Source organism: Salvia hispanica, chromosome 6, assembly GCF_023119035.1.
Source record: "Salvia hispanica cultivar TCC Black 2014 chromosome 6, UniMelb_Shisp_WGS_1.0, whole genome shotgun sequence".
Classification (NCBI taxonomy): Eukaryota; Viridiplantae; Streptophyta; class Magnoliopsida; order Lamiales; family Lamiaceae; genus Salvia; species Salvia hispanica.
The window spans coordinates 12,876,773-12,900,139 of record NC_062970.1 but is presented as its reverse complement, the minus strand read 5'-3'; the positions used below and the strand labels follow the sequence as shown (position 1 = coordinate 12,900,139).

The following is a 23,367-nucleotide window of genomic DNA, read 5'->3' as shown; positions in this document are numbered from 1 at the left end:
CAATGTTTGAAACTTACTGGTGAAATACATAAATTAAAGGTGATAGCTCGCGTTCTTGGTGTGATAACAAGAAGAAGAACGTGCTTGAAATCTAGGAATCGAGGTGGGCTTTATTCTTAACTCTCTCTTATGTTGCAAATTATGATAGTGGAGCAATAAGGGCGGATTAAATTGTTATGCCATGCCTATGATTATTTTGGATATTGTGTGTGCCTGATGCCTAGCTTGCGAGTGCGCTCCATTAGGCTATAGGGCTATATAAACGAATTCGGGTCTAAGTAGGGCCGCGAACCCTGTCAGGCTAGTGTACACGGGAGATCGGGAGCCGTCCTTGCTAGTCGGCCGATCTCGTGGGCGAAAGTGTGGCCACACTTCGTCGCACCATGATAGTGTTGATTGATGAGAAAATGGGAGGTATTGTTTGACTGACCAGTCCATGAAATATTTTGTGATACTCGATGCTATTTTTTAAAATTAAATGCTAAACCTCGAGTTCACTATGGTAAGGGTGGCATAACTATTAAAACGTTTTGGCATGAGTCCACTGAGTACGTTTAAAATACTCAGCCCTGCATGTGTTTTCCCTATGTGCAGGTTGAGCGGCGACGGGCGGTCGGCGGTGTTGAGACAGTTGAATCGAATAAAATGGATGTTTGGAACTTTAAGTGTAGTCGTGTCTTCATACATGGCTTCGCTTTCTCTTGGATTGCTTCCGCTGAATTTTTTGTTTTGAAACTATTTATCTTTGGTTGATTTGAACTTATTTCTTGAGTTGGAATATTGTGAAATATTGCGTTTTGTTGGATTTACATCAAACCCTTGACTTTTGAGCTTAGCCTATGTTATCTATCAAATCCTGATTTTCGTGATTAAGCCGTTGACTTATTGCCTTGATAGTTCATTAAACACTTGGTCAAATCTCTTTAAATGAAACCCTAGTCTACGTTCTCGTTGCCTTTAAGTTCGCCTAAATAGCAGTTGCCGTATTTATTATACCCTAGAAATCTGGGCTGTTACAAGTTTACACAAAACACAATTATCCAATCTCTAAGAATGGTGGATGGAGGATTTAGGGCTGGAGAGTGGAGGGGGTGCCTTGGGGCTCTCCAATCTTGGAGGCTATAAATGGGTCTATATTATGAATTGGGTTATGGGTATACATAGGCTTGAAAAAGATTTAAATTTGATCAAAAGTTTCGTCCAAGTAATAGCAAATATGGAATTTTCGTGCCCCATAGGTTAAGGAAAAGATTTGGCTTCACAAGGTAATGTCTTCTTTCCTTCCTTGAATTTCCGCATAAATTCTGCACTTGAAAGCTTTGCGCGACTTTGGTAGAATAGACATAACTTTTTCCACAAAACTCCGATTGAGATGATTAAGGTACCAACACAAAGCTCTTTCAAAGACAAAGAGAATGGTATGTAGCACGGCCAGATAGGACTTCAGAATCTCCGACAAAATGAGTTTGAACTGGGACTGCCGCACGCGAACAGGCCTAGCTGCCGCCGGAGAGAGTCAGAATGCGCTGGACTGGTTTTCAGCTCCAGCTTCCGAATACCGAAATGGATAAAATATGCAAATAATGGACATGTAATGCAACTTTGATACTTAAAACGAACCAAATAATGACTTTAAAACAATGCAAAATCCGAGCGTATCACAATATCAAGCTCTAAAAATTCAACCGACCGTAGTCCATATACACATCATTAGAGGTGCTCACGGTTCCGAAACCGGCGGTTACGGTTCGGAACCGAACCGTGAGGGAGTTTCGCGGTTATGATTCCGGTTTCAAAACCGCCGGTTTCGGTTTCGATTCCAAACCGATGGTTTTTCGGTGGTTTTTTTCGATTTTTAACGGTTCCGAACAGTCAGTTTTTTGCGGTTCCGTCTCGGTTTCATGGGTTTCCGAGGGTTTTTCGTAATTCCAGTTTGAAACCGCCCCGAACCGGCGGTTCCGACACGCTTTTGGTTCGGAAATTTTCGAACATGAACCAAACTACGGTTCTAAAATCGACGATTTCAGTTCGGATAAATTCTCACGATTCTGATTCAAACCGTAACCACCGATTAGAGATTCACAGTTAGCCATGAGAACGGTAAACCTTGAGCACCTGTGCACATCATACCTACTCCTAATTCACAATAAAATATACTCACTACTAGTATTTCAGATAATTTAAAGTATACCCCATTTAATGTTACCGAATTTATAAACAATAAATCCTGAAAGCCCTAATTTATAAAATAACAAAAGATTAAAATCCTGAAAGCCCTAATTTTTTGATAGTAGATGAAAAGTGTCTTTCTAGAAATTTACATATATTTTTGAGTGATTGCTAAATTTCTGTATAAAAAACCGGAAATAATTAGAGAACCTGCAGAAGAGATTGGAAGATGGCTACGGAGGATACAACGGCGGCGTCCAGTGGTAGATCTGGCGGCGACGGAGCATCGGCGGATTCATACATCGGCAGCTTGATTAGTTTGACTTCGAAGAGTGAGATCAGATACGAAGGTATACTGTACAACATCAACACTGAGGAGTCCAGCATCGGCCTACGCAACGGTGAGAGCAAATGAAGAACCTGCTATTTTAATTTGCAGAAATCGTCCAACTTTTATTCTATGCGTTTTTCAAACTTTTGTTTACCGGTAATTTGGATTCGGCTTGATCATAATTTCTTTATTTTTCAATAGCTGCATTGTTCGCTGAACTTGGATTTTTTACGTTCCGTGAGCCAGATATTGAGTAGCATAGGGTTTTCACTGCATTTGTCTTTTCAGTAGCCATTAGTATCCTTTTATCCTCGGGAGAGTTCGATTTGTCAGATGCGTATCGTAATTCAGCTTATGATTTCTCTAATCACTGCTTATAGTGAGTAGTCTTATCATCAAATGGTGAATTATTGTCGATAAGCTTTTGATGCGCTAACTTCTCTAACCTTTCATTGTTGTGCATATATAAATAAGTAGCTGGAGTTTGTCTTCTGCTTTTACAAAATGTGTATTTTTGATGTGCTTGCATTATTGTTTGAACTTCAAAATCTTTAACTTTTAATTTATCATTAGGGTGACATTTTCAATTGATAACATTGCTCGCTTCTTATTTCTTGAATGAGCTTTCTCAATTTTTAGTGATTGCTTATCCCATAGAAATTTATGTTAGGCTTCATTTACATGCACGTAAATGAGAATAGCAGGGTACTCGAACCTATTCCTTGGTCATTTATTTTTCATATTGAATTAAATCTATTAATTTATTATCTTAATGTTGCAGTGAGATCATTTGGAACAGAAGGACGGAAAAAAGATGGACCTCAAGTCCCTCCTAGCGACAAAATTTACGAATACATACTGTTTAGAGGAACTGATATAAAGGTATTTATTTGATTTGATACTTGTTTGTCTCTTAACCATTGCTTTTGCTGTATGTGGGAATGACATTTCCTCATCCAATTCATTTTAGATCCAAGATTTACTTGTGTATTTTCCATCAGGATTTGCAAGTCAAAGCTTCCCCTCCAGTTCAGACTACACCACCCATTAACAATGATCCTGCAATTATTCAGGCACGTAGTACTGCAACATCTTTAATGATACAATGCATGAAAGAATTTACTCTAATCAATCTGAGTTCTGATGCAGTCGCAATATCTACGTCCAACAGCCCCATCTACAAGCTTGCCTACAGGTCCTAATGGGTCTTTAGCAGATCTTGGTCCCCATTCTGCACCAATGGGACTCCCTGGGTCAAATTTCCAAAGTGGCCTGCCTGTATATCAACCTGGAGGGAACTTGAATTCTTGGGGCCCTACTCCACCTAATGCAAATGGTAGTGGATTACCTATGCCAATGTATTGGCAGGGATTCTATGGCACACCTAATGTCCTTCCACAACTATCGCAGCAGTCCTTACTCCGGCCGCCTCTTGGCATGTCAATTACTCCGTCTATGCAACAGATGCAATTTCCTGCTTTCAATTCATCTTTACCAACAGCTGCATCTAGCCTGCCCAGTTCTACTTTGCCCGATCACCATTCTTCGTTTATTCCTAGCAGCACAAGTTCTTCTAGTTTGCCCTCTAGCAGTTTGCCTGCTTCAACTTTGTCTTTGAATATGCCCCCTATGCAACCTGTTTCTTTAGCATCTGAAATAATGACCGATCTGTTGCCGAACAAGGCTCCTGTGTCTGCCATCCCTACATCAATGCTGAGCTCTAGCTTGCCATCATTGGCTCCATTTTCAGTTCCTGATAATGCAGGAACAACTTCTATTACTAGCAAGAACGTAGTACCTGGCCCAGCAGCTGTAAATGAGCAGACCATATCTCGGCCTGTTACATCTAATGCTGGGACATCTGGTTTTGGTCTAATAGAGACTCCACCACCTTTATTAACCCCAGGGCATCTGTTACAGTCTGGGCAATCTACTGCTTCTGCACCTCAATCTTTACAAACAACACACAAGGATGTGGAAGTAGTTCAAGTGTCATCAAAGCCTGTGGCAGAACCGCCAGCTCCTGTAGCAACGGAAGCTCAACCACCTATATTACCTTTGCCACCAAATGCTCGGGCACACAAGGTTGGTTATCATCTTTTTCCTATGCATCACATGGGCTTATTCATTTAATATGTTCTCTTAAATTTACTTTTTAGTTTTGAGCAAAGTCTCTGACAAATGTGTATGAACTTGCGATTCAATTGGAATTCAGTTTTTGAAACCTTGTTTTATGGTAGAAGATTAGTTTGGAACTGAAGTGAAAATAATTGGAGAGTCGATTGGTGTTGGATAGTAGATCATAATGTTTTTTTTTTTGATATATTTGTTTTTTAACTTGGATACTCTCACCCTGATATTGATTTATTAACAATTAAATTGATATGAGTATCTGATATTAGACCTTAGGAGCTAATATTGTATCTTCTTGTTGTCCCCTAGCCAAATGGAGGCCCTTATTATGCGCGTAACAATTACAGAGGGCGTGGGGGAAGAGGATCTGGGGTAAGATCTCTTTTTGCATATGTATTCACTCACACATACATACATCAATTTGTTTTATGCGCGGTTACTGGTTCCTTTGTGGTAGTAGTAAATAAAATCCAATTTGATAGCATTTTACTTTGCCTTACAGAACCAGCGGCCAGTTATGAAATTTACTGAAGATTTTGATTTTATGGCAATGAATGAAAAATTCAAGAAGGACGAAGTTTGGGGCCATCTGGGAAAAAGTAATAGGTCGCAATCTAAAGATAAAGAAGGACACGGCGATGGCCGTGATGAGGAAGATCGAGAGGACGAGGATTATGTTGAATTGCCTAATGTTGAAGTCAAGGTCAATTTTAGTCAATGCTCAACTGAATATCCCACAATTTGCAAAAGATTTCATGCCAATTCTGAAATTTGTTTCTGGTTGTTGCAGCCTATTTACAATAAGGACGACTTCTTTGACTCCCTTTCTTCCAATGCCCTGAACAATAATCCTAATCATGGAAGGACAAGATACTCGGAGCAAATAAAGTTAGACACAGAGGTATGTTAGTATGTATATATGTCCAACTCCAACCCTGACTGCCAATCCCAGTTTTTTTTGGTCTATGCAATATCCTCGTAGTGATTTTAATTGCTGTGCACAGACATTTGGAGAATATTCAAGGTATCGAGTTGGTAGAGGAGGCCGGGGACCATATCGTGGTGGTGGTCGTTATCATGGGTCTTCCTATGGAAGAGGAGGTTATGGATATGTAAATAGGGGACGTGGGCGCAACATGCAGAGTCCAGCTTCCTAGTGACGATCAGCATAGAAACTTTTTTGTAATGTTTGTGTTATGATTGTGATTCCGGCGGCACTAATGGGTCAGCAGTGGCGTCGTCCTACCTCACCCACATATGTTGCTGCCTATAACAGAACTGAATCAATCTTCACAGCTCGTTTCTATGGCTGTAGCGCTGAGCGAGTTACCTCTGCACACCCTTTTGATTCACTTCTTCAATTCCCCATTTTCTTCAATGATTCCTGTGTATTCATTCGCAAAATCTAATACTACTATAAGAATGTCGATTTGCGCATATCCAATGTTTCTCTCCCTCTCTTGCTCCATTTCAGCCTCAACTCAATCTTTTTAGTTGTCACATTCACATCAGTTTTTGTCATTTTGTCCCAACACCTGCAATATATTCAACCTCATTATCAGCCGAACTCAATTTCACATCCATCCTTTTAAAAAAAGAAAAATTACTTCAAATTACTTGAAAATATAAATTGCATTACTTTAAATCTAAAATCTAGAATCAAAAACTAAAATCCCCTTTTTTTTTCTTGAGCTCCTCGATCATCTTGTTTTGGTAAGCGAGCTCAACCTTAGACAAATGGAGAGTGTCCATAGCAATTGCCTCGTCTCCTCAATGGAATATTCTTCAGAATAATCGAAGTTTTCGAATCATTCGAATCTCACCCCAATGCGTATGCGCAGGCCATGAATGCTGCCTAAGCACTTTGATCCATTTCCGACTAATTTGAAGATCGATAAAACATTGAAGTGTAAAAAGAGAGAGTAAGGTGTGAAAATGAGAAAGAAACGTGTGTATTTATGAAGAAAATAAATATTTAAATTAATAAAAAACAAAAAGGAAAATTAGGTTCAGTGATTGGCGTTTCGGCCGCATTCGGGTCGGTTTGCCGGGCCGCCCTCTCATTTTCCCCTTGCAGCCCCACCGGGCGGCCATCCCGGGTGGAGCTGCATTACAAATGCTCTAAGTATGACTACTTTTAATCTTCAATTCAATATTTTTTTAAAAACAATTTATTTTGTCCTACACAACATACTATCCAAATCCAATATGATTTAATTGAGATAATTCAAAATGTAAATTTTATTTGGTAGTAAATGATATCGATATCGTTTTTCAATTTATAATATCAAGCTCTAGTTCTTCAAAATGATTTAATAATACTCTGTCCACTATTTAAAGAATCATTTTACTAGTACTATTTTTGAGTTATCCACGAGTCCACGACATTTATTTATTTATTTGCATTTTTTGATATGCAGATTTCATATGGTATAAACTTTTTACACTCACAGATCACAATCCATAATAACTAATGCTACTAAAAATGGTTTTCACATCTATTTACTTTCTCCATTTATTTTGATATTTCAGTTATAAAAACCGATATAACAAAAGGTACTCCGTATCTATTTCAGAATCTTTAAAACATCCCTATTTAATGTGGTTATACAATTTATAAATGTATATCCATTGCGATTAAAATCCTGAAAACCCTAACTTATTAATAGAAAAAAAAAACGATGGAAGGAAATTGTCTATCTAGAAAGAAATTTGCATATATGCGGGAATGATTGTTCATTTTTGGCATAAATAACCGGCAATATTTAGAGAATCAGCAGAAGAATTGGAAGATGGCGGAGGCTCCAACCGCGGCGTCGAGCGGTAGATCTGGCGTCGGCGGAGCATCGGCGGATTCGTACATCGGCAGCTTGATTAGTTTGACTTCGAAGAGTGAGATCAGATACGAAGGTATACTGTACAACATCAACACTGAGGAGTCCAGCATCGGCCTACGCAACGGTGAGAGCCTATTTTTTAATTTGCAGAAATCGTCCAACTTTTTTATTTTATGCGTTTCTCAAATTTTCATTTGCCGCTAATTTGGATTTGGTTTGATCACCATTTTTATTCATCCTTTCAATAGCTGTATTGTTCGCTTGTTTAACTTTCGGAATTTTTACGTTCCGTGTGCCAGATATTGAGTGGCATATGGTTTTCAAATTTCACCGCATTTGTCAATTGTCAGCATTACCATTTTTATCCTTGAAAGAGAGACTGCTTTTGTCAGATGTGTCCGAAGTCGATAGATGTTTATCGCAATTCAGCTTGTGAAATCTCTAATCATTGCTTATGATGAGTATTCCATATCGTCAAATGATGAATACTTGTGGATACACTTTTGATGCACTAACTGTCTAACCTTTCATTTGTTGTGCATATATAACTACTTTTGATGCACTCACTGTCTAACCTTTCATTTGTTGTGCATATATAACTAAGTAGCAGGAGTTTGTCTTCTGCTTTTATAAAATTATGTATTTTAAGGTACTTGTTAGAAATCAAGGATGCTTTATGTTTCAACTTGAAAATCCTCAACTTTTTATTGATAGTTAGGGTGGCGTTTCAACTGACAAAGCTGCTCTTGCTTCTTTCTTGTTGAATGTGATTTATCGATTTTGATTGATTCGTTCATCTCATAGTAATTTATGTTAGGCTTCATTTACATGCCCGTGTATGAGAATAGTAGTGTACTCGAACTTGTTCCTTGGTCTTTGATTTTCATATTGGATTAAATAATTCATTGATTATCTTTATTTATATTGTTGCAGTGAGATCATTTGGAACAGAAGGACGGAAAAAGGATGGACCTCAAGTCCCTCCTAGCGACAAAATTTATGAATACATACTGTTTAGAGGAACTGATATTAAGGTACCTTCATCTCATAATTTCATCTCAGGCTGTTATATTGTATCAACCTTTAATTTGGCACATTTTGTCAGTAGACTCATTTTTGGTTTATTTCCTTATCCATTACTTTTGCTGTATGTGGGTATTGCATTTCCTCATTCAATTCATTCCAGACCTAAGTTTTTACTTGTCTATTTCCACAGGATTTGCAGGTCAAAGCTTCCCCTCCAGTTCAGACTACACCACCTATTAACAGTGATCCTGCAATCATTCAGGCACGTAGTACTGCAATGTATTTCATGATATGATGCATGAAAGAATTTACTCTAATTAGTCTGAGTTCTGATGCAGTCGCAATATCTACGTCCGACAGCCCCACCTACAAGCTTGCCTACAGGTCCTAATGGGTCTTTAGCAGATCTTGGTCTCCATTCTACACCAATGGGACTCCCTGGGTCAAATTTCCAAAGTGGCCTGCCTTTATATCAACCTGGAGGGAACTTGAATTCTTGGGGCCCAACTCCACCTAATGCAAATGGTAGTGGCTTACCTATGCCAATGTATTGGCAGGGATTCTATGGCACACCTAATGTCCTTCCACAACTATCGCAACAGTCCTTGCTTCGGCCGCCTCTTGGCATGTCAATTACTCCGTCTATGCAACAGATGCAATTTCCTGCTTTCAATTCATCTTTACCAACAGCTGCATCTAGCCTGCCCAGTTCTACGGTGCCCGATCACCATTCTTCGTTTATTCCTAACAGTACAAGCTCTTCTAGTTTTCCCTCTAGCAGTTTGCCTGCATCAACTTTGTCTTTAAATCTGCCCCCTTTGCAACCTGTTTCTTTAGCATCTGAAACAATGGCCAATCTGTTGCCAAACAAGGCTCCTGTTTCTGCCATCTCTACCTCAATGCTGAGCTCTAGCTTGCCATCATTGGCTCCATTTTCTGCTCCTGACAATGCAGGAACAACTTCCGCTACTAGCAAGAGCGCAATACCTGTCCCAGCAGCTGTAACTGAGCAGACCATATCTCAGCCTGTAACATCTAATGCTGGGCCATCTGGTTTCGGTCGAATTCAGACTCCACCACCTTCTTTGATAACCCCAGGGCATCTGTTACAATCTGGATCATCTGCTGCTCCTGCACCTCAATCTTTACAAACAACACATAAGGATGTGGAAGTAGTTCAAGTGTCATCAAAGCCTGTGGCTGAATCATCAGCTCCTGGAGCAGCGGAATCTCAACCACCTATATTACCATTGCCACCAAATGCTCGTGCACACAAGGTTGGTTATCTTCTTTTTCCTATACATCTCATTTAGTATGTTCTCCTAACTTTTTAGTTTTGAGCAAAGTATGAGAAATATGTATAGAAATTGCAATTCAATTGGAATTCCATATTTAAAACCTAGTTAAATTGTAGTAGTAGAAAGATGAGTTTGGAACTGAATTAAAAATAATTGGAGAGTCGATTGGTGTTGGGTAGTAGATCATAATGTTTTTTAACTTGGATACTCTTATCCTGTTATTGATTTATGAACAATTAAATTGATATGAATATCTGATACTACTGGACTTTAGGAGCTAATATTGTATCTTCTTGATTTCCCTTAGCCAAATGGAGGCCCGTATTATGCGCGTAACAATTACAGAGGGCGTGGCGGAAGAGGATCTGGGGTAAGATCTCTGTTTGCATGTGTATTTACAATCACATACATACATCAATTTGTTTTATGCTCAGTTACTGGTTCCTTTGTAAATGTTATACAATTTCATAATAGAGCATTTTACTTCCTTGCAGAACCAGCGGCCAGTTATGAAATTTACTGAAGATTTTGATTTTATGGCAATGAATGAGAAATTCAAGAAGGACGAAGTTTGGGGCCATCTGGGAAAAGGTAATAGGTCGCAATCAAAGGATAAAGGACACGGTGATGGCAGTGATGAGGAAGATCTAGAGTATGAGGATGATGTTGAATTTCCTAATGTTGAGGTCAAGGTCAATTTTAGTCAATGCTCAACTTGATTCCCAGCAATTTGTAAAAGATTTCGTGCTAATGCTGAATTATGTTTCTGTTTGCTGCAGCCTATTTACAATAAGGATGACTTCTTTGACTCCCTTTCTTCCAATGCCCTGAATAATGATCCTAATCGTGGAAGGACAAGATACTCGGAGCAAATAAAGTTAGACACAGAGGTATATATATATGTCCAAACCCTGATTATCTATCTTCTAGTTTTTTGGTTTATGCGATAGGCTCTTAGTGATTTTATTGCTGTGTGCAGACATTTGGAGAATATTCAAGGTATCGAGTTGGTAGAGGAGGCCGGGGACAATATCGTGGTGGTGGTCGTTATCGTGGGTCTTTCTATGGAAGAGGAGGAGGAGGAGGTTATGGATATGCAAATAGGGGGCGTGGGCGCAGCATGCAGAGTCCAGCTTCCTAGTGACCGTGATCAGCGTATAAACTTTTGTGTAATGTCTTTGTATTGTGATTGTGATTTTTAGTGTTAAACTTAGGGTGAAGGGATAGAGTCGTTGATCTTCCTCTTTTGTTAAATCCTTCCTATTTTCATCGACATGAAGTTGAAGAGGCTACGAGTAGAGGTGGTGCTAGTTGCTGATATATATTTCGTTTATAGGAGATGTATTTATACTGCAAGGTAATGAAGAATTGAAGTATTTTCTCCTCAGTGTTAAATGGTTGATCAGTATGTACTTTTATCGTGAACGAATCAATCATTCAGAAGAAAAAATTTATTTTATAGTAATTGATAGGAATGATACAATCGATGTAGTTAAATATAAGAGTAACAGTAGATGCCCATGTATATATGCCCTGTGATGAGAGGAGAGGGCTTTATTTTTGGTAATGAAGAGCATCTTATTTTGGGGTGATTGGGATCTTATTTGCAAGTAGCAACCAAAACCTTTCTAGGTGGAAGTGCAGGCCTTCTACCATGAAGTGTAGCATAATTATCCAGGAATAGGACATCACCCTTTTGCCACTTGAACTGGATGCTCTCCTCTTCTATAATCTCCCCACATCTCTTGACCACATCGGCCGGTATCTCAGAGCCGTCGGCCATGGTGGCGGAGCTGAGGTCCTTCCCATGCATCCCGACAACCGTGTTGAACCACATCCTCCTCCCCTTCCTGCCCTCAAAAACCCTCGTCAAGCACCTCGGCCCCAGTATCGTCTTCACCCCGCCATTCGCCAGCCACTCCACGTCCATCCCCAGTGCCCTCGCCCTGAACACGCAACGCAACCTTCAGATCATTCAAACAAATACTAGATAGCAAAAATATGTTAGGTAAGGGAGACATTACCTTCTCTCGGCTTCAGCAGGGTCCGTGGTGGCAAAGGCATCCTGCCAACCGCGACCCCTCATCGACCCCGTGTTGTCATTGCTCAGAGCTGTGAAGGTGTACCTCAGCCCCTTCTTCTCCAGCTCCTCCACCATCTCCGGAAACTCCTGCACCATCCGCTCCGTCACCCGGAAACTCGGTACGAAAGGCGTCTCACCGCCTTCCGGTGATGGTACTTCACAGAATAGTATCACCTTCTTTGGGAATTCCTTTATCTGGAAGGACATAATAAATGTTAGATATTAGTGATATTACTACCACCTTCGTTCACTATCAATAGTCTTAATAGTAGAAAATACGGATTTTAATGTAAAAATGAAAAGACACTAAGTTTTGTGAGACGGACCAAAATAGAAAAACAAGACTAGTCGTGGATGGAATACTTACAAGGACCATCTCGTGGTGGTAGTAAATGAACTCGGAGAGGGGGCCTTCATTGGCTGTCCAGACCCTCTTGTGGATGTGGGTGCGAGGAGCGGGCCCCACGTACCGGATGTCCTCCCAGCCGAAGGTCTCGATGATGTCGTTGAACTCCACGGCATTCTGAACGTCGAATCCCCTCAAGAGAACAGCGCTGTTCTTGGTGATCATCTGGTCGAACCACTCCTTGTTCCTATCCAAGGCCTCCAGCAACGACTTGACGTCGCTCTTGGCCTCGCTCGGAGGCTGCAGCACGAGCGGCAGAGTCTCTCCGTCGATCTGCTTCTCGCCCTCGCACTTCCCCACCTTGAAATCCTTGCAACTGAACTCCATATTATTGCAATGTATGTGTGTATGTATCTGATACAATTTGGAAACTATACTATTTATAGGAAGCTGTGCTACTTATCAATTGATTGTGATCATCACTTTGTAATCCACGTATTTTGTCGTTTTTGGAAATGATGTATAGCTTCAAGGAATATATTGTAGGTTGATTAGTTGCGTGAATTTTGTCGATGGATTTTGCATTGTAGAAAGGCATCTGCCGCTGCCTAACTAGAGTAATTTTAATTCAAATTAATAGTATCAGATTTTGATGCCAAGAGCTTGTGTAACGGTAACAACAACGTTGTCGCAGATAAAACATGACACAACGCACGAACGAATTTGGCAATTAGTGTGTTTTGTTTGAATTAGAGATTTGGCTGCAGCTAATGTGTGTTTACGAACACAACGGGTCATGGGGTTGTACATAACTATGTTTTTATCAACACCCAAAAGTTTACTGAGTCAAGACAAACTAAGAGGACTCAAATTCGGAATCCGCTTTCATAAATTCGTTATTGTCCTGCCATTCATTAAAGCTTCTAAAGAATAAATAAATCATGTTGCCGAAATTGGATTAAATCAATGTTTCCACCCTGATAGTGCCATTTACTATTTTTTTTATTTCGAACCATCAATATATATATTCTAAATATAATTAATACTAATATAAATAAAAACAAAAAAATGTGTGTAGTACAAAATAATAGAGTACTATTAAATCAGTTTTGAAATGTTAGATAATTTTCTCCGTGTCTCACACAATGTAGGGATTGAATTAGCGATTTCTTTTGCTTCAGTTCTCATGGATAAAATGTATTTATGATATAGATTTCCAATTACTACACTTCCGTTGAATCTTTGATCTTTTCATAATAAATACGTGTTGTTGGTTTTAAGGATGTAGATTATCGATCACTCTACTTCCCTAGGATTATTAATCTACATAATCTGGTTCGGTTTGAAATTTCTTTGAAAAATAAAAAAAACATTCCATGTAACCGTAGGGCCAAAGGCCCAACTATATAACTTAACGGCCTCACAGTCTAATCTCGAGTCGACCCAATGGGCCACTCTATTTATTCACATGCTTATTGTGGGGTCCACTAGAAACGAATTAAATTTTGGTCGGATTTTAGTGTGAGCGCCAGCTTTATATAGCACTCAATTTGTCATGAAATAATCACAAATGCAGCCAAAAAGCATATCCAATAATATACGCAGATCTTTGGTCTAATCTACTTTTGTTATGGATAACTAATTCTATCCATCCATATGCACCCAATTCGACCTTTTCTCAGCCTTCACAAATACTCAAATTTACCTCCTCTCTTTTTAGTTTTCCAACCATATGCTATTTTAACATATTTCTGTATAATCTAATGAAAAAAAGTTATTGCAAAAATACAAACATGAAATTGGACCAAAAACTTCATATTTAGTTGCACTAACCACGATTTCTCAAAGAAGCTGAAGCAACATTAATACAAGTCGGTTAATTCTTGTCAAGTTTACATCTTTCATTTACTGTTGCCATTTTCAGTCCATAAATCTATATCAAATGTCACCCTTTTTTTTTTCTTTTTTTATTTTTTTCCAGTTATTTGCTGGTTAGCGAGTCAGACCCACCACCTGTTTGTAGAATTGCAATCCTCTTGGAGGATAACTGCCAATTGGCCACTCGAAAATTGGTGGCTCCTGTAGCTTCTACTCCACAGACTGTGTTGAATATTTCTATTTATCAGAAACTTTGTTTGCAAGCAAGTTTTTCTCATTTTCTGTGAAGATAATGCTCTTGAGTAATAAAAATAATATCTTGTACTATCATTTGACATCCTAGGAAAGAAGAAAACTTATTCCTTGTGATTGTATGGATTATTGGATTGAAGCATGAGATATGGGGTTGGAGGGAGATGAGGGAAAGCCTTCTTGAGGCACTGTTTTTATTATTCTATGAGTGGAAAACACAGTATTTTCCATCAACAATACCTACATGATTGTCAGGTTAGGCTTTGTTGTTGCTGCTATTGCAGCAATTGCAGTTAAGCAGGCTGGTAACAAGAACTCGAGGCCACCGGGTAATTCGAAAAAACCCAAAGGTATGCTTATTGTATTGTAATGAATCAAAAGCAGCTTCATTTGTGTAGGCTTGTTGTGATTTTGCATGCTTAATTTGTGTCATTCACTTTGAAATTTGGTTGCTTTGAGCAGTAGAAAATGATGAAGCATGGAATGAAGGGGAGGAAGAGAAGGAGCATGCTGTGTATTCAGATAGGGATTTCAAAGAGGTGGTTACAGATACATATATATCTACATGTGATTGATTTCATGGATTTGTTGATGTGAATTTGACATTTTTGTAAGATGTTTGAAACTTTGTAGGGTGAAGAGGAAGAGGATAAAGAAGAGGTGAAGTTGATCAACAGCATCATAAATCCTGCTCTAAGCAGCCCTCCTGATTTTGAGGATGAGTATTTGCCAGAATTTGATAGCCTTTTGTCTGGGGAGATTGATTTTCCATTGCCTACTGATAAGTATGACACGGCCGCCAATCTCAAAGCAGAGAAAGACAGGGTTTACGAGAGTGAGATGGCGAATAATGCAAGCGAGCTGGAGAGACTGCGTGATTTGGTTAAAGAGTTGGAAGAGAGGGAGGTGAAGCTCGAAGGGGAGCTGCTAGAGTACTACGGACTCAAGGAGCAAGAGTCGAGCATTGCTGAGCTGCAGAAACAGCTTAAGATCAAGACAGTGGAGATTGACATGCTCAACATAACCATAAACTCTTTGCAGGCTGAGAGGAAGAAACTCCAAGAGGAGCTGTCGCAGGGAGTCGCTGCTCGGAAAGAGCTTGATACTGCGAGGAGGAAGATAAAGGAACTGCAGAAGCAGATTCAGCTTGAAGCCAACCAGACAAAAGGCCAACTCTTGTTGCTGAAGCAGCAAGTTAGTGGGCTTCAAAGCAAAGAGCAGCAAAGTGCAGAACTCGACAAGAAGCTTAAAGCCGTCAAGGAGTTGGAGGTTGAGGTGATGGAGCTTAAGAGGAAGAACAAAGAGCTGCAGTATGAAAAGAGGGAACTGATAGTTAAGCTGGATTCTGCTGAATCCCAAGTTAGAACTCTTTCGAACATTACTGAGGTAATTTTTTTTTTCACACTGCATATTTGTACAAGCATATTTTGCTGGAAGATTCTTGATATGATCTAGTTTTGTGCTGTTTCAGACAGAAATGGTTGCCAAGGTGAGAGAAGAGGTCAATGAAATGAAGCATGCAAACGAGGATCTCGTCAAGCAAGTCGAAGGGCTTCAAATGAACAGATTCAGTGAAGTTGAAGAGCTTGTGTATCTTCGTTGGGTGAACGCGTGCCTAAGGTTTGAGCTGCGCAACTACCAAACGCCCTCCGGGAAAGTGTCAGCTCGCGATCTTAGTAAAAGTTTGAGCCCAAGATCCCAAGAGAAGGCTAAACAGCTCATGTTGGAGTATGCAGGATCAGAGCGTGGAGGAGGGGACACGGATATGGAGAGCAACTTCGACAATACCTCTGTTGACAGTGAGGATTTTGATAATATGTCTGTTGATAGTTCCACGAGCAGATTCAGCAGTCTTAGCAAGAAGCCTAGTTTGATGCAGAAGCTGAAGAGGTGGGGAAAGAGAGACGACTCAAGCGTGCTCTCCTCTCCTGCTCGATCTTTTGCAGGAGGATCACCAGCCAGGAAACCTAGAGGCCCCCTAGAAGCTCTGATGCTAAGAAATGCAGGAGATGGCATTGCCATCACTAGCTTTGGAACTGGAGAGAATGATGAGTTCAATTCCCCTGAAACTCCAAAATTGCCTCCTGGTGATTCACTCAACAATGTAGCGTCATCTTTCCATTTGATGTCCAAATCAGTCGAAGGCGTTCTTGATGAGAAGTATCCTGCATACAAAGACCGGCATAAGCTCGCATTGGAGAGAGAGAAACATATCAAGGAGAAAGCTCAGCAAGCAAGAGCTGTGAAATTTGGTGACCCTTTGAGGGTGGATGGTAAATCTGTTTCTCTGCCCCCAAAGCTTGCTCTTATAAAAGAGAAACCTATTATCTCTGCAAGCGCAAATGACCCGTCCGGTGAGAGCAAAACCGATTCTCCAATAATCAGCAAAATGCACCTTGTAGAGATTGAGAAACGCGCTCCAAGGACTCCTCGACCACCCCCCAAGGCGTCAGGAGGTACTTCGGGCGACACTAACACGAGTGCTCCAAGCCGAGTGCCAGGAGGGCCGCCTCCACCACCTCCCCCTCCGGGTGCACCTCTGCCTCCACCTCCACCAGGTGGGCCTCCTCGCCCTCCGCCTCCACCGGGAAGTCTTACCCGAGGGGGTGCAGGTGGTGATAAAGTTCACCGGGCTCCTGAACTTGTCGAGTTCTACCAGTCATTGATGAAACGGGAGGCGAAGAATACAAACGCCTTGATCTCTACATCATCAAACACCTCTGAAGCAAGAAGCAACATGATTGGGGAGATTGAGAACAGATCATCCTTCCTGCTAGCTGTATACTAAAACTCCATTTTCTTTCTTTCAGTAGTAATATCACTCAACCTTTGTCAAAACTAACAATGCAACAAATCTCGAACTCTTGCAAACAGGTGAAAGCTGATGTGGAAACCCAAGGTGAATTTGTCCAGTCATTGGCTTCTGAAGTCAGAGCAGCTTCTTTTACAAACGTAGATGATTTGCTGGCATTCGTAAACTGGCTAGACGAGGAGCTCTCCTTCTTGGTAAATTGCTCTGTTCATAATCGGGAAATCATAAATGGAGTGTGCTCGGAAATTATTTCTCTTTGATGATAGTTGTAATCGATCATGTTACAAGTACATGAGTCGTGTATTATTAGAAAAGATGTTGTTAATGAATCTTTTGTGCTCGCATCTGTGCTAGGTTGATGAGCGCGCAGTCCTCAAGCACTTCGACTGGCCAGAGGGGAAAGCAGACGCATTAAGAGAGGCAGCATTCGAGTATCAGGACCTCAGGAAACTGGAGAGCCTCGTTAGAACATTCACTGATGATGAGAATCTCCCTTGTGATGCTGCTCTGAAGAAGATGTATAAGTTGCTCGAAAAGTAAGTTCTCTCTAGCAAGACACTCTCGGATAATTGGATTACTCAAATCAGTTCAAATGGTCGACGCAACTCTAGAAAAAACATTAGCCTTTCAAACTTATATTGCTGAGTTTTTGTAACTTTCGTCTCTCACAGAGTGGAGAATGGTGTCTATGCCTTGCTACGAACACGAGACATGGCCGTTTCCCGGTATAAAGAATTTGGCATTCCAGTGGAGTGGCTTCTTGATTCTGGAGTAGTAGGCAAGGTAAGTAACATCCCAAAACAGAATCAAAATAGGGCTTAAACATGCAACCATCAGTTATAAATTCAAGTTCATTATCATGCTTTTCATGATAAATGACACAAATTAACATTTATGTATGTAGATCAAGCTTTCGTCTGTTCAACTAGCGCGAAAATACATGAAGCGCGTTGCAACAGAGCTCGATGCAATGAATGAACCGGAGAAGGAACCTAACAAGGAATTCTTACTCCTACAAGGTGTCCGGTTTGCTTTCAGAGTGCATCAGGTATACACATTTTTAAATGCTGGTGAAAAATAAAAATAGTCGGAAAATAAGGAATTCGAGCTCATGACCTTTCGAATAATTGTTTCAGTTTGCGGGAGGGTTCGATGCAGAGAGCATGAAGGCTTTTGAAGAGCTGAGAAGCCGTGCTAATACTGCTACAGCAAATAATAATCAAGAAGAATGAATTTATTTTTGTTTAATGGAGTATATATATATTCTTTACGAAAGCTCTTTTTTGTATGTCCTCATTATAGTTGTACATTTTTATCATCTGTAAGAACAATTTCTTTTACTTAGATCAGTTATATAATAAAATTATAACAATACCCTTCCTGCTTCCTAGCTTGTTTCATCCTTATATGAAAAAAGTAAAAAAAAAAAATCTAAAGTTTAGGATTTAGTAATGATATTATGTGAACTAGATTAAAATGGACTTCTTTCAAAAAAGATTTTTAAGGGCCAACCGAATACACGTCTAATTAGCCAGCTCATCACGTGCGTTACACACGCCAATATGAATATTAGTACTATTAATTGTAGTATGTGCTCCTAAATATTTTGACCAAACAAAATTAATTAAACCAATATTCATGAGCTATCTAAATTAAGAAAACACCCCATTAATTAAAATTTCATTCACCGTTACATACTTACATACATAACGGCGGTTAAAATGCCCATAAAACTTTATTCATCAAATTCCAAATATATGCCTTACAATGTGTATCGACCCCATATTCTAACGAAACTAAAAGAAATATCAAAATGTATCTTATGTAAACTTTGAATTCTAAGCTTATTTCTCATCATCATACAAATGTACAACACTTCGACGATAATTCAAAATAATTCAAGTATATTTTGTGATTACCAAGAATTAATTTGGTAACATATCACACTAACAGTGTAACCATACCGAATATCTTCAAGCTCGAGCTAACTAATGGTGCAACGGGTTGGGACCGGTTGGTACCAATCGCTTCTCGACCCCATAACGTGGGTCGATTTTGCCTCCGTCACCGGCCGGGGGTGGTCCTTCCCGCGGGTGGCGTTTGAGGAATGGAGTGAAATCAAATTTGTGGCTAGCTAGTGCTCTGCGATGAGAGAGTGATCCGGGCGCCGGCATGGGCCTCTCGAGGTGGTGGAATTCATGAGAGAGAACCAAGAAGAGGAAGAGGGAGAAGCAAAGGGAGTATAGAAGGAGATGGATTTTCATAATCATAATAATGTGGAGAGTTTAGTTGGTGAAGGAGGAGAAGGGTTTGAAGAGGAAGCATGGAGCAATGGAATAAGGAGAATAATGAGGGCAAATTTTGTATAGTGGGAATGGGAAATTTTCAACGGTTGACAGCTTGAATCTTATGGAGAATAGGGTGGGAATTTATAGGTTTTTTGTACTTGCTTACATGTGAGAATTAAGCTAGTTAATAATGGAGTTTAATGAGGCATTAGAGAGAATTAGGGGGGGGGGGAGGTGGGGCAGTTTTCAATAAATGTTGCTTAGAATTCAAGAAAGTTGAAAAATGGTCATTATGTTATTGTCAACTCCTTAATTATATTCTCTTTGATTAATTATGTTTTAGAATTCAATGTTACTATTCATATCTTGAAAGTAGGGAGTATATATGGAAGTCAAATTCACTTTTTGTGAGGAAATAAATTAAAAAATTGCTTCCATAGCTAGGCTCTCGGTCAAATCCCATTAAATAAATTAGGAAACGAGAATCCAATTATCCAAGGCCAGAGAAAATAATGTCACGATTTGTATATTAAGCTGAATTATTTCATAAAATGATTAAGTGCATAAAATGTACAGTATTTCATAAGATAGGTATGCACCTAATTTTATAACACTAAGATTTTATGTGCCGACAAGTATCATTGACATATTTCATAGAGCAATAAATGGATGAACAGTTTGAGAAAGGTGAAGAAAAATCATTATCATTATTGGAAGAAAAAGAAAAAGGTGAAGGTGAAGTTTGACGAAGAAGAATAACAACATGAATATTGATGGTCATATCTCTCTCACTCACACACACACACAATCCCTCTAGATCATCTTTATTCTTTGGATCATAATTATATTGTACAATCATAAGAAAAAATCATGAAAAGTTCGCGATTACGTTTGTGCGTATGTCATGGGCCCCCTAAAATTCTTAATAATAGTAATTTTTGCCTACTTTTCCACCTCAATTATGAGGTGGATAATTCTTACAACCTAATTGTTGATGTCATTCATCGTTATTAACTCATTAATTTTAAAAATCGAATCAAACTTGTCAAAATTTTTTGAGATAATATCAAATGGGTCATGGGTGTGAGATGTTATATTTAAAACTTAAAAGTATACTTTATTCATAAAACACAAATAACGCATCATTTTAAATTTCAATAACATCATAAAATAGGAGTGGGTTGGGCTTTTGAATATTATTTAAAAATTGAAGGCCCAATGGGCCTGGCGCCAAAACGCGCAAAGTCCAAAATTATAAAACGACGCCGTAAACCGAATTTACCTGTAGTAAAAAGTTATAGGAGAGGAAAAATCCTTGATTCACAATTTTAAAGGCTTGGCCGTAATCATCAAATTCATTGCGCAAGACAACCAAATCGCAATATGGTATGGAATACTCTCTCTGTTGCTTTTCTCACATATGATTTTTGAGGGTTTAGGCTTTGAAACTGTTTTGTGATCGACTCATGAGTTTAACAACAGCATTTTACGGGAATCGGGAACGTATTTGATTGTTCTATGCGAAATTGAGCTTGTTTGGTTGATTGGAAGACTGTATTTATCATGCGGCATCAGCTGCAGTTCTTAATTTCTTGTACAGTGATTCTAGTTAGGTCTTCGACATCAACGTATTTTTCCGAGCTTTAAAATTCAATTGTTCGTATATTCATAGGAAAGGTGATTTTTTGTTTTCCCCTTGGGTACAACAGTTTATAAGGAGTAGTATTATATAAAGGGAGGGGCTTCTTCACATTTTAGGTTTAATCAATGTATTGTAAAAATTTCTTAATTGATGCTTCATGCTTTTTTATTGTAATGAAAAGTTTGTTTTTCGAGTTATTAATAGTATATTTCGGTTCCTGCAGTTGACGCTTGCAGCAGCTCGGGCAGATAACTATTACTACCCACCAGAATGGGAGCCGAAGAAGGTGTGTTTCTGCTTTAACTTCCTCACTTGCATTTTTACAAGGATTGTGTTTATTTATATGCTAATAATCTTTTGTTGCATTTGTTTGCAGGGTGGGTTAAACAAGTTCAATGGTCAGCATGCTCTGAGGGAGAGAGCAAGAAAAATAGATCAAGGCATCTTGATTATAAGGTACTGAACCATGCTAGATTATATTTAGTGAACCTCTGTTACCCCTTGACTGTCAAATGTGAAAAGCATGTTTATTGGATTCAGGGTGCTTTACTGACAGAGGGAAGTGATGTTAAGATTAGGACTAGATATGGCTTTGACATTATATGATAGTAATGTAAGTTGTGGTCGAATGCCCAGTCCAGTTTGATTCAGTAATATGACAATAAGTCTTTTGGACAATGGACACCAGGTTATATGCTGCTATCATTGCTTCTCCAAAGAACATGTTTTCAACTTATATATATATATTCATGAATATTTTGAGCAATAATAATGACTTTTTGATACTCCATATCTGATTATTTTTCTTCATGATTTCTGACTGCAATTCTGGTGATAGGGAGGATATTTTGAGTTTTGGAGTACAAGTGTAATCCCAATATGTAGTCTAGTATTCACAAACAAAAGGCATGGTTTCCTTCAAATTCCTGTGATGAGGAATAATTTGGCTGTAGTGTTAACAGTTATCATGACTGTTTGTAAAACAATTCAATAAATGATTATAATTACTTGCTGAAGGAGCACCAGGCGTTTGTGAAGATAATACTGATTTATACTCCATAAGCTAATGCCATCTTTATATTTTGAGATTTGAATACATGTTTATCATTTGCCTTAATTTTCACAGGTTTGAGATGCCTTATAATATTTGGTGTGGTGGCTGTGAGTCTATGATTGCAAAGGGTGTAAGGTTCAATTCAGAGAAAAAGCAAGTGGGGAATTACTACTCTACGAAGGTATTTTGTTTGCCTCGAACTGGATACTGAACTCATTCATAAAATTATCAGCTCAGCTGGTTACAAATACCTTCTTTTTTCTGCAGATATGGAGCTTTAGTATGAAGGCACCTTGCTGCAAACATGAGATTGTTATTCAAACTGATCCACAAAATTGCGCTTATGTGATTATGAGTGGAGCCAGACAAAAGGTTGAGGAATATGATGCCGAAGATGCTGAGACCTTGGCACTCCCTGTAGATGATGGTGAGTGTTGCATATGTATACAAACAAATACACCTGGATTTTTATTTTGTTCCCCTTAAACTAATCTTTACATTTTATTTTTAGATAAGAGTAAACTTGCGGATCCTTTTAAGCGGCTTGAACATCAGGAAGGAGATATGAAGAAGAAGAAAGAAGCTGAGCCTGTATTGGTACACCTGCTGCGAATATCAGACTCCAGGCATTTAGATGATTATGCACTGAACAAATCGCTGCGGGTGACGCATAGGAATCAGAAGAAAAGGGTAGCTGAAGAAGAAGCTAGCGCTAGGAAATCAGGATTTGGGTTAAGACTTCTCCCAAGCTCAGAAGAGGATGCAGCATCTGCTAAGCGTATTAAATTTGCTAAAAAGTTTGAGAAGAATAGAAAAGACAAGAGGGCGCTAATTCAAGCAGCCTCGATATTTTCTGGATCATCTTCTTCTGCCTCTGAGAAAAGACGGTTAGAGCTAGAAGCTACAAGGAGAAAAATAAATGCCACCACTGCATCAAGCTGTTAGCTGGAGGAGTCAAGCCATCGTCATGGGCTCGTCATTCTGCCCCATCTCGAAAATCCATGAGATCCTAAGGTGATAAACAACTATCTCGCCTGTAACCACTGGTATATCAGTAACTCGCCATTTGCTAATTTGCAATCCCAGTTGTAAATATTGTGTAATATTAGTAACTCGCCATTTGCTAATTTGCAATCCCAATTTGTAAATATTGTGTATCACCAATGAGCCTAAGTTTCTTTGACCTTTAAACCACTCTTTCTTTGTATTTTTGTACGT

At 39.2% G+C, this 23,367-nt stretch overlaps 3 protein-coding genes and 1 pseudogene across 3 annotated transcripts; 3 read left to right on the top strand and 1 right to left on the bottom strand.

Annotated features, from left to right (window-relative positions):
* The first annotated feature begins 2,295 nt into the window (after window positions 1-2,295).
* LOC125194719 lies at window positions 2,296-11,181 on the top strand. Its single transcript, XM_048092954.1, has 17 exons — window positions 2,296-2,570; window positions 3,282-3,382; window positions 3,502-3,573; window positions 3,650-4,585; window positions 4,943-5,005; window positions 5,136-5,336; window positions 5,424-5,534; window positions 5,638-5,789; window positions 7,166-7,189; window positions 7,368-7,594; window positions 8,404-8,504; window positions 8,687-8,758; window positions 8,835-9,773; window positions 10,102-10,164; window positions 10,289-10,486; window positions 10,574-10,684; window positions 10,774-11,181. Exons 1-17 carry the CDS (start codon window positions 2,399-2,401, stop codon window positions 10,933-10,935), a joined length of 3,705 nt encoding a protein of 1,234 aa, XP_047948911.1. The 5' UTR covers window positions 2,296-2,398; the 3' UTR covers window positions 10,936-11,181.
* A 49-nt stretch (window positions 11,182-11,230) lies between these two features.
* Window positions 11,231-12,634, bottom strand: LOC125195931 (clavaminate synthase-like protein At3g21360). The gene is made up of 3 exons (XM_048094219.1): window positions 12,245-12,634; window positions 11,819-12,072; window positions 11,231-11,740 (listed from the first exon to the last, which is right to left on the bottom strand). The coding sequence occupies exons 1-3, from the start codon at window positions 12,608-12,610 to the stop codon at window positions 11,395-11,397; spliced, it is 966 nt and encodes a 321-aa protein (XP_047950176.1). The 5' UTR covers window positions 12,611-12,634; the 3' UTR covers window positions 11,231-11,394.
* Window positions 12,635-14,247: 1,613 nt separating this feature from the next.
* Window positions 14,248-18,539, top strand: LOC125195929 (protein CHUP1, chloroplastic-like). Its single transcript, XM_048094218.1, has 9 exons — window positions 14,248-14,703; window positions 14,816-14,892; window positions 14,987-15,739; window positions 15,825-17,132; window positions 17,228-17,359; window positions 17,520-17,701; window positions 17,837-17,948; window positions 18,070-18,213; window positions 18,302-18,539. Exons 1-9 carry the CDS (start codon window positions 14,598-14,600, stop codon window positions 18,395-18,397), a joined length of 2,910 nt encoding a protein of 969 aa, XP_047950175.1. The 5' UTR covers window positions 14,248-14,597; the 3' UTR covers window positions 18,398-18,539.
* A 2,220-nt stretch (window positions 18,540-20,759) lies between these two features.
* Window positions 20,760-23,340, top strand: LOC125196479 (annotated as a pseudogene).
* The last annotated feature ends 27 nt before the right edge of the window (window positions 23,341-23,367 follow it).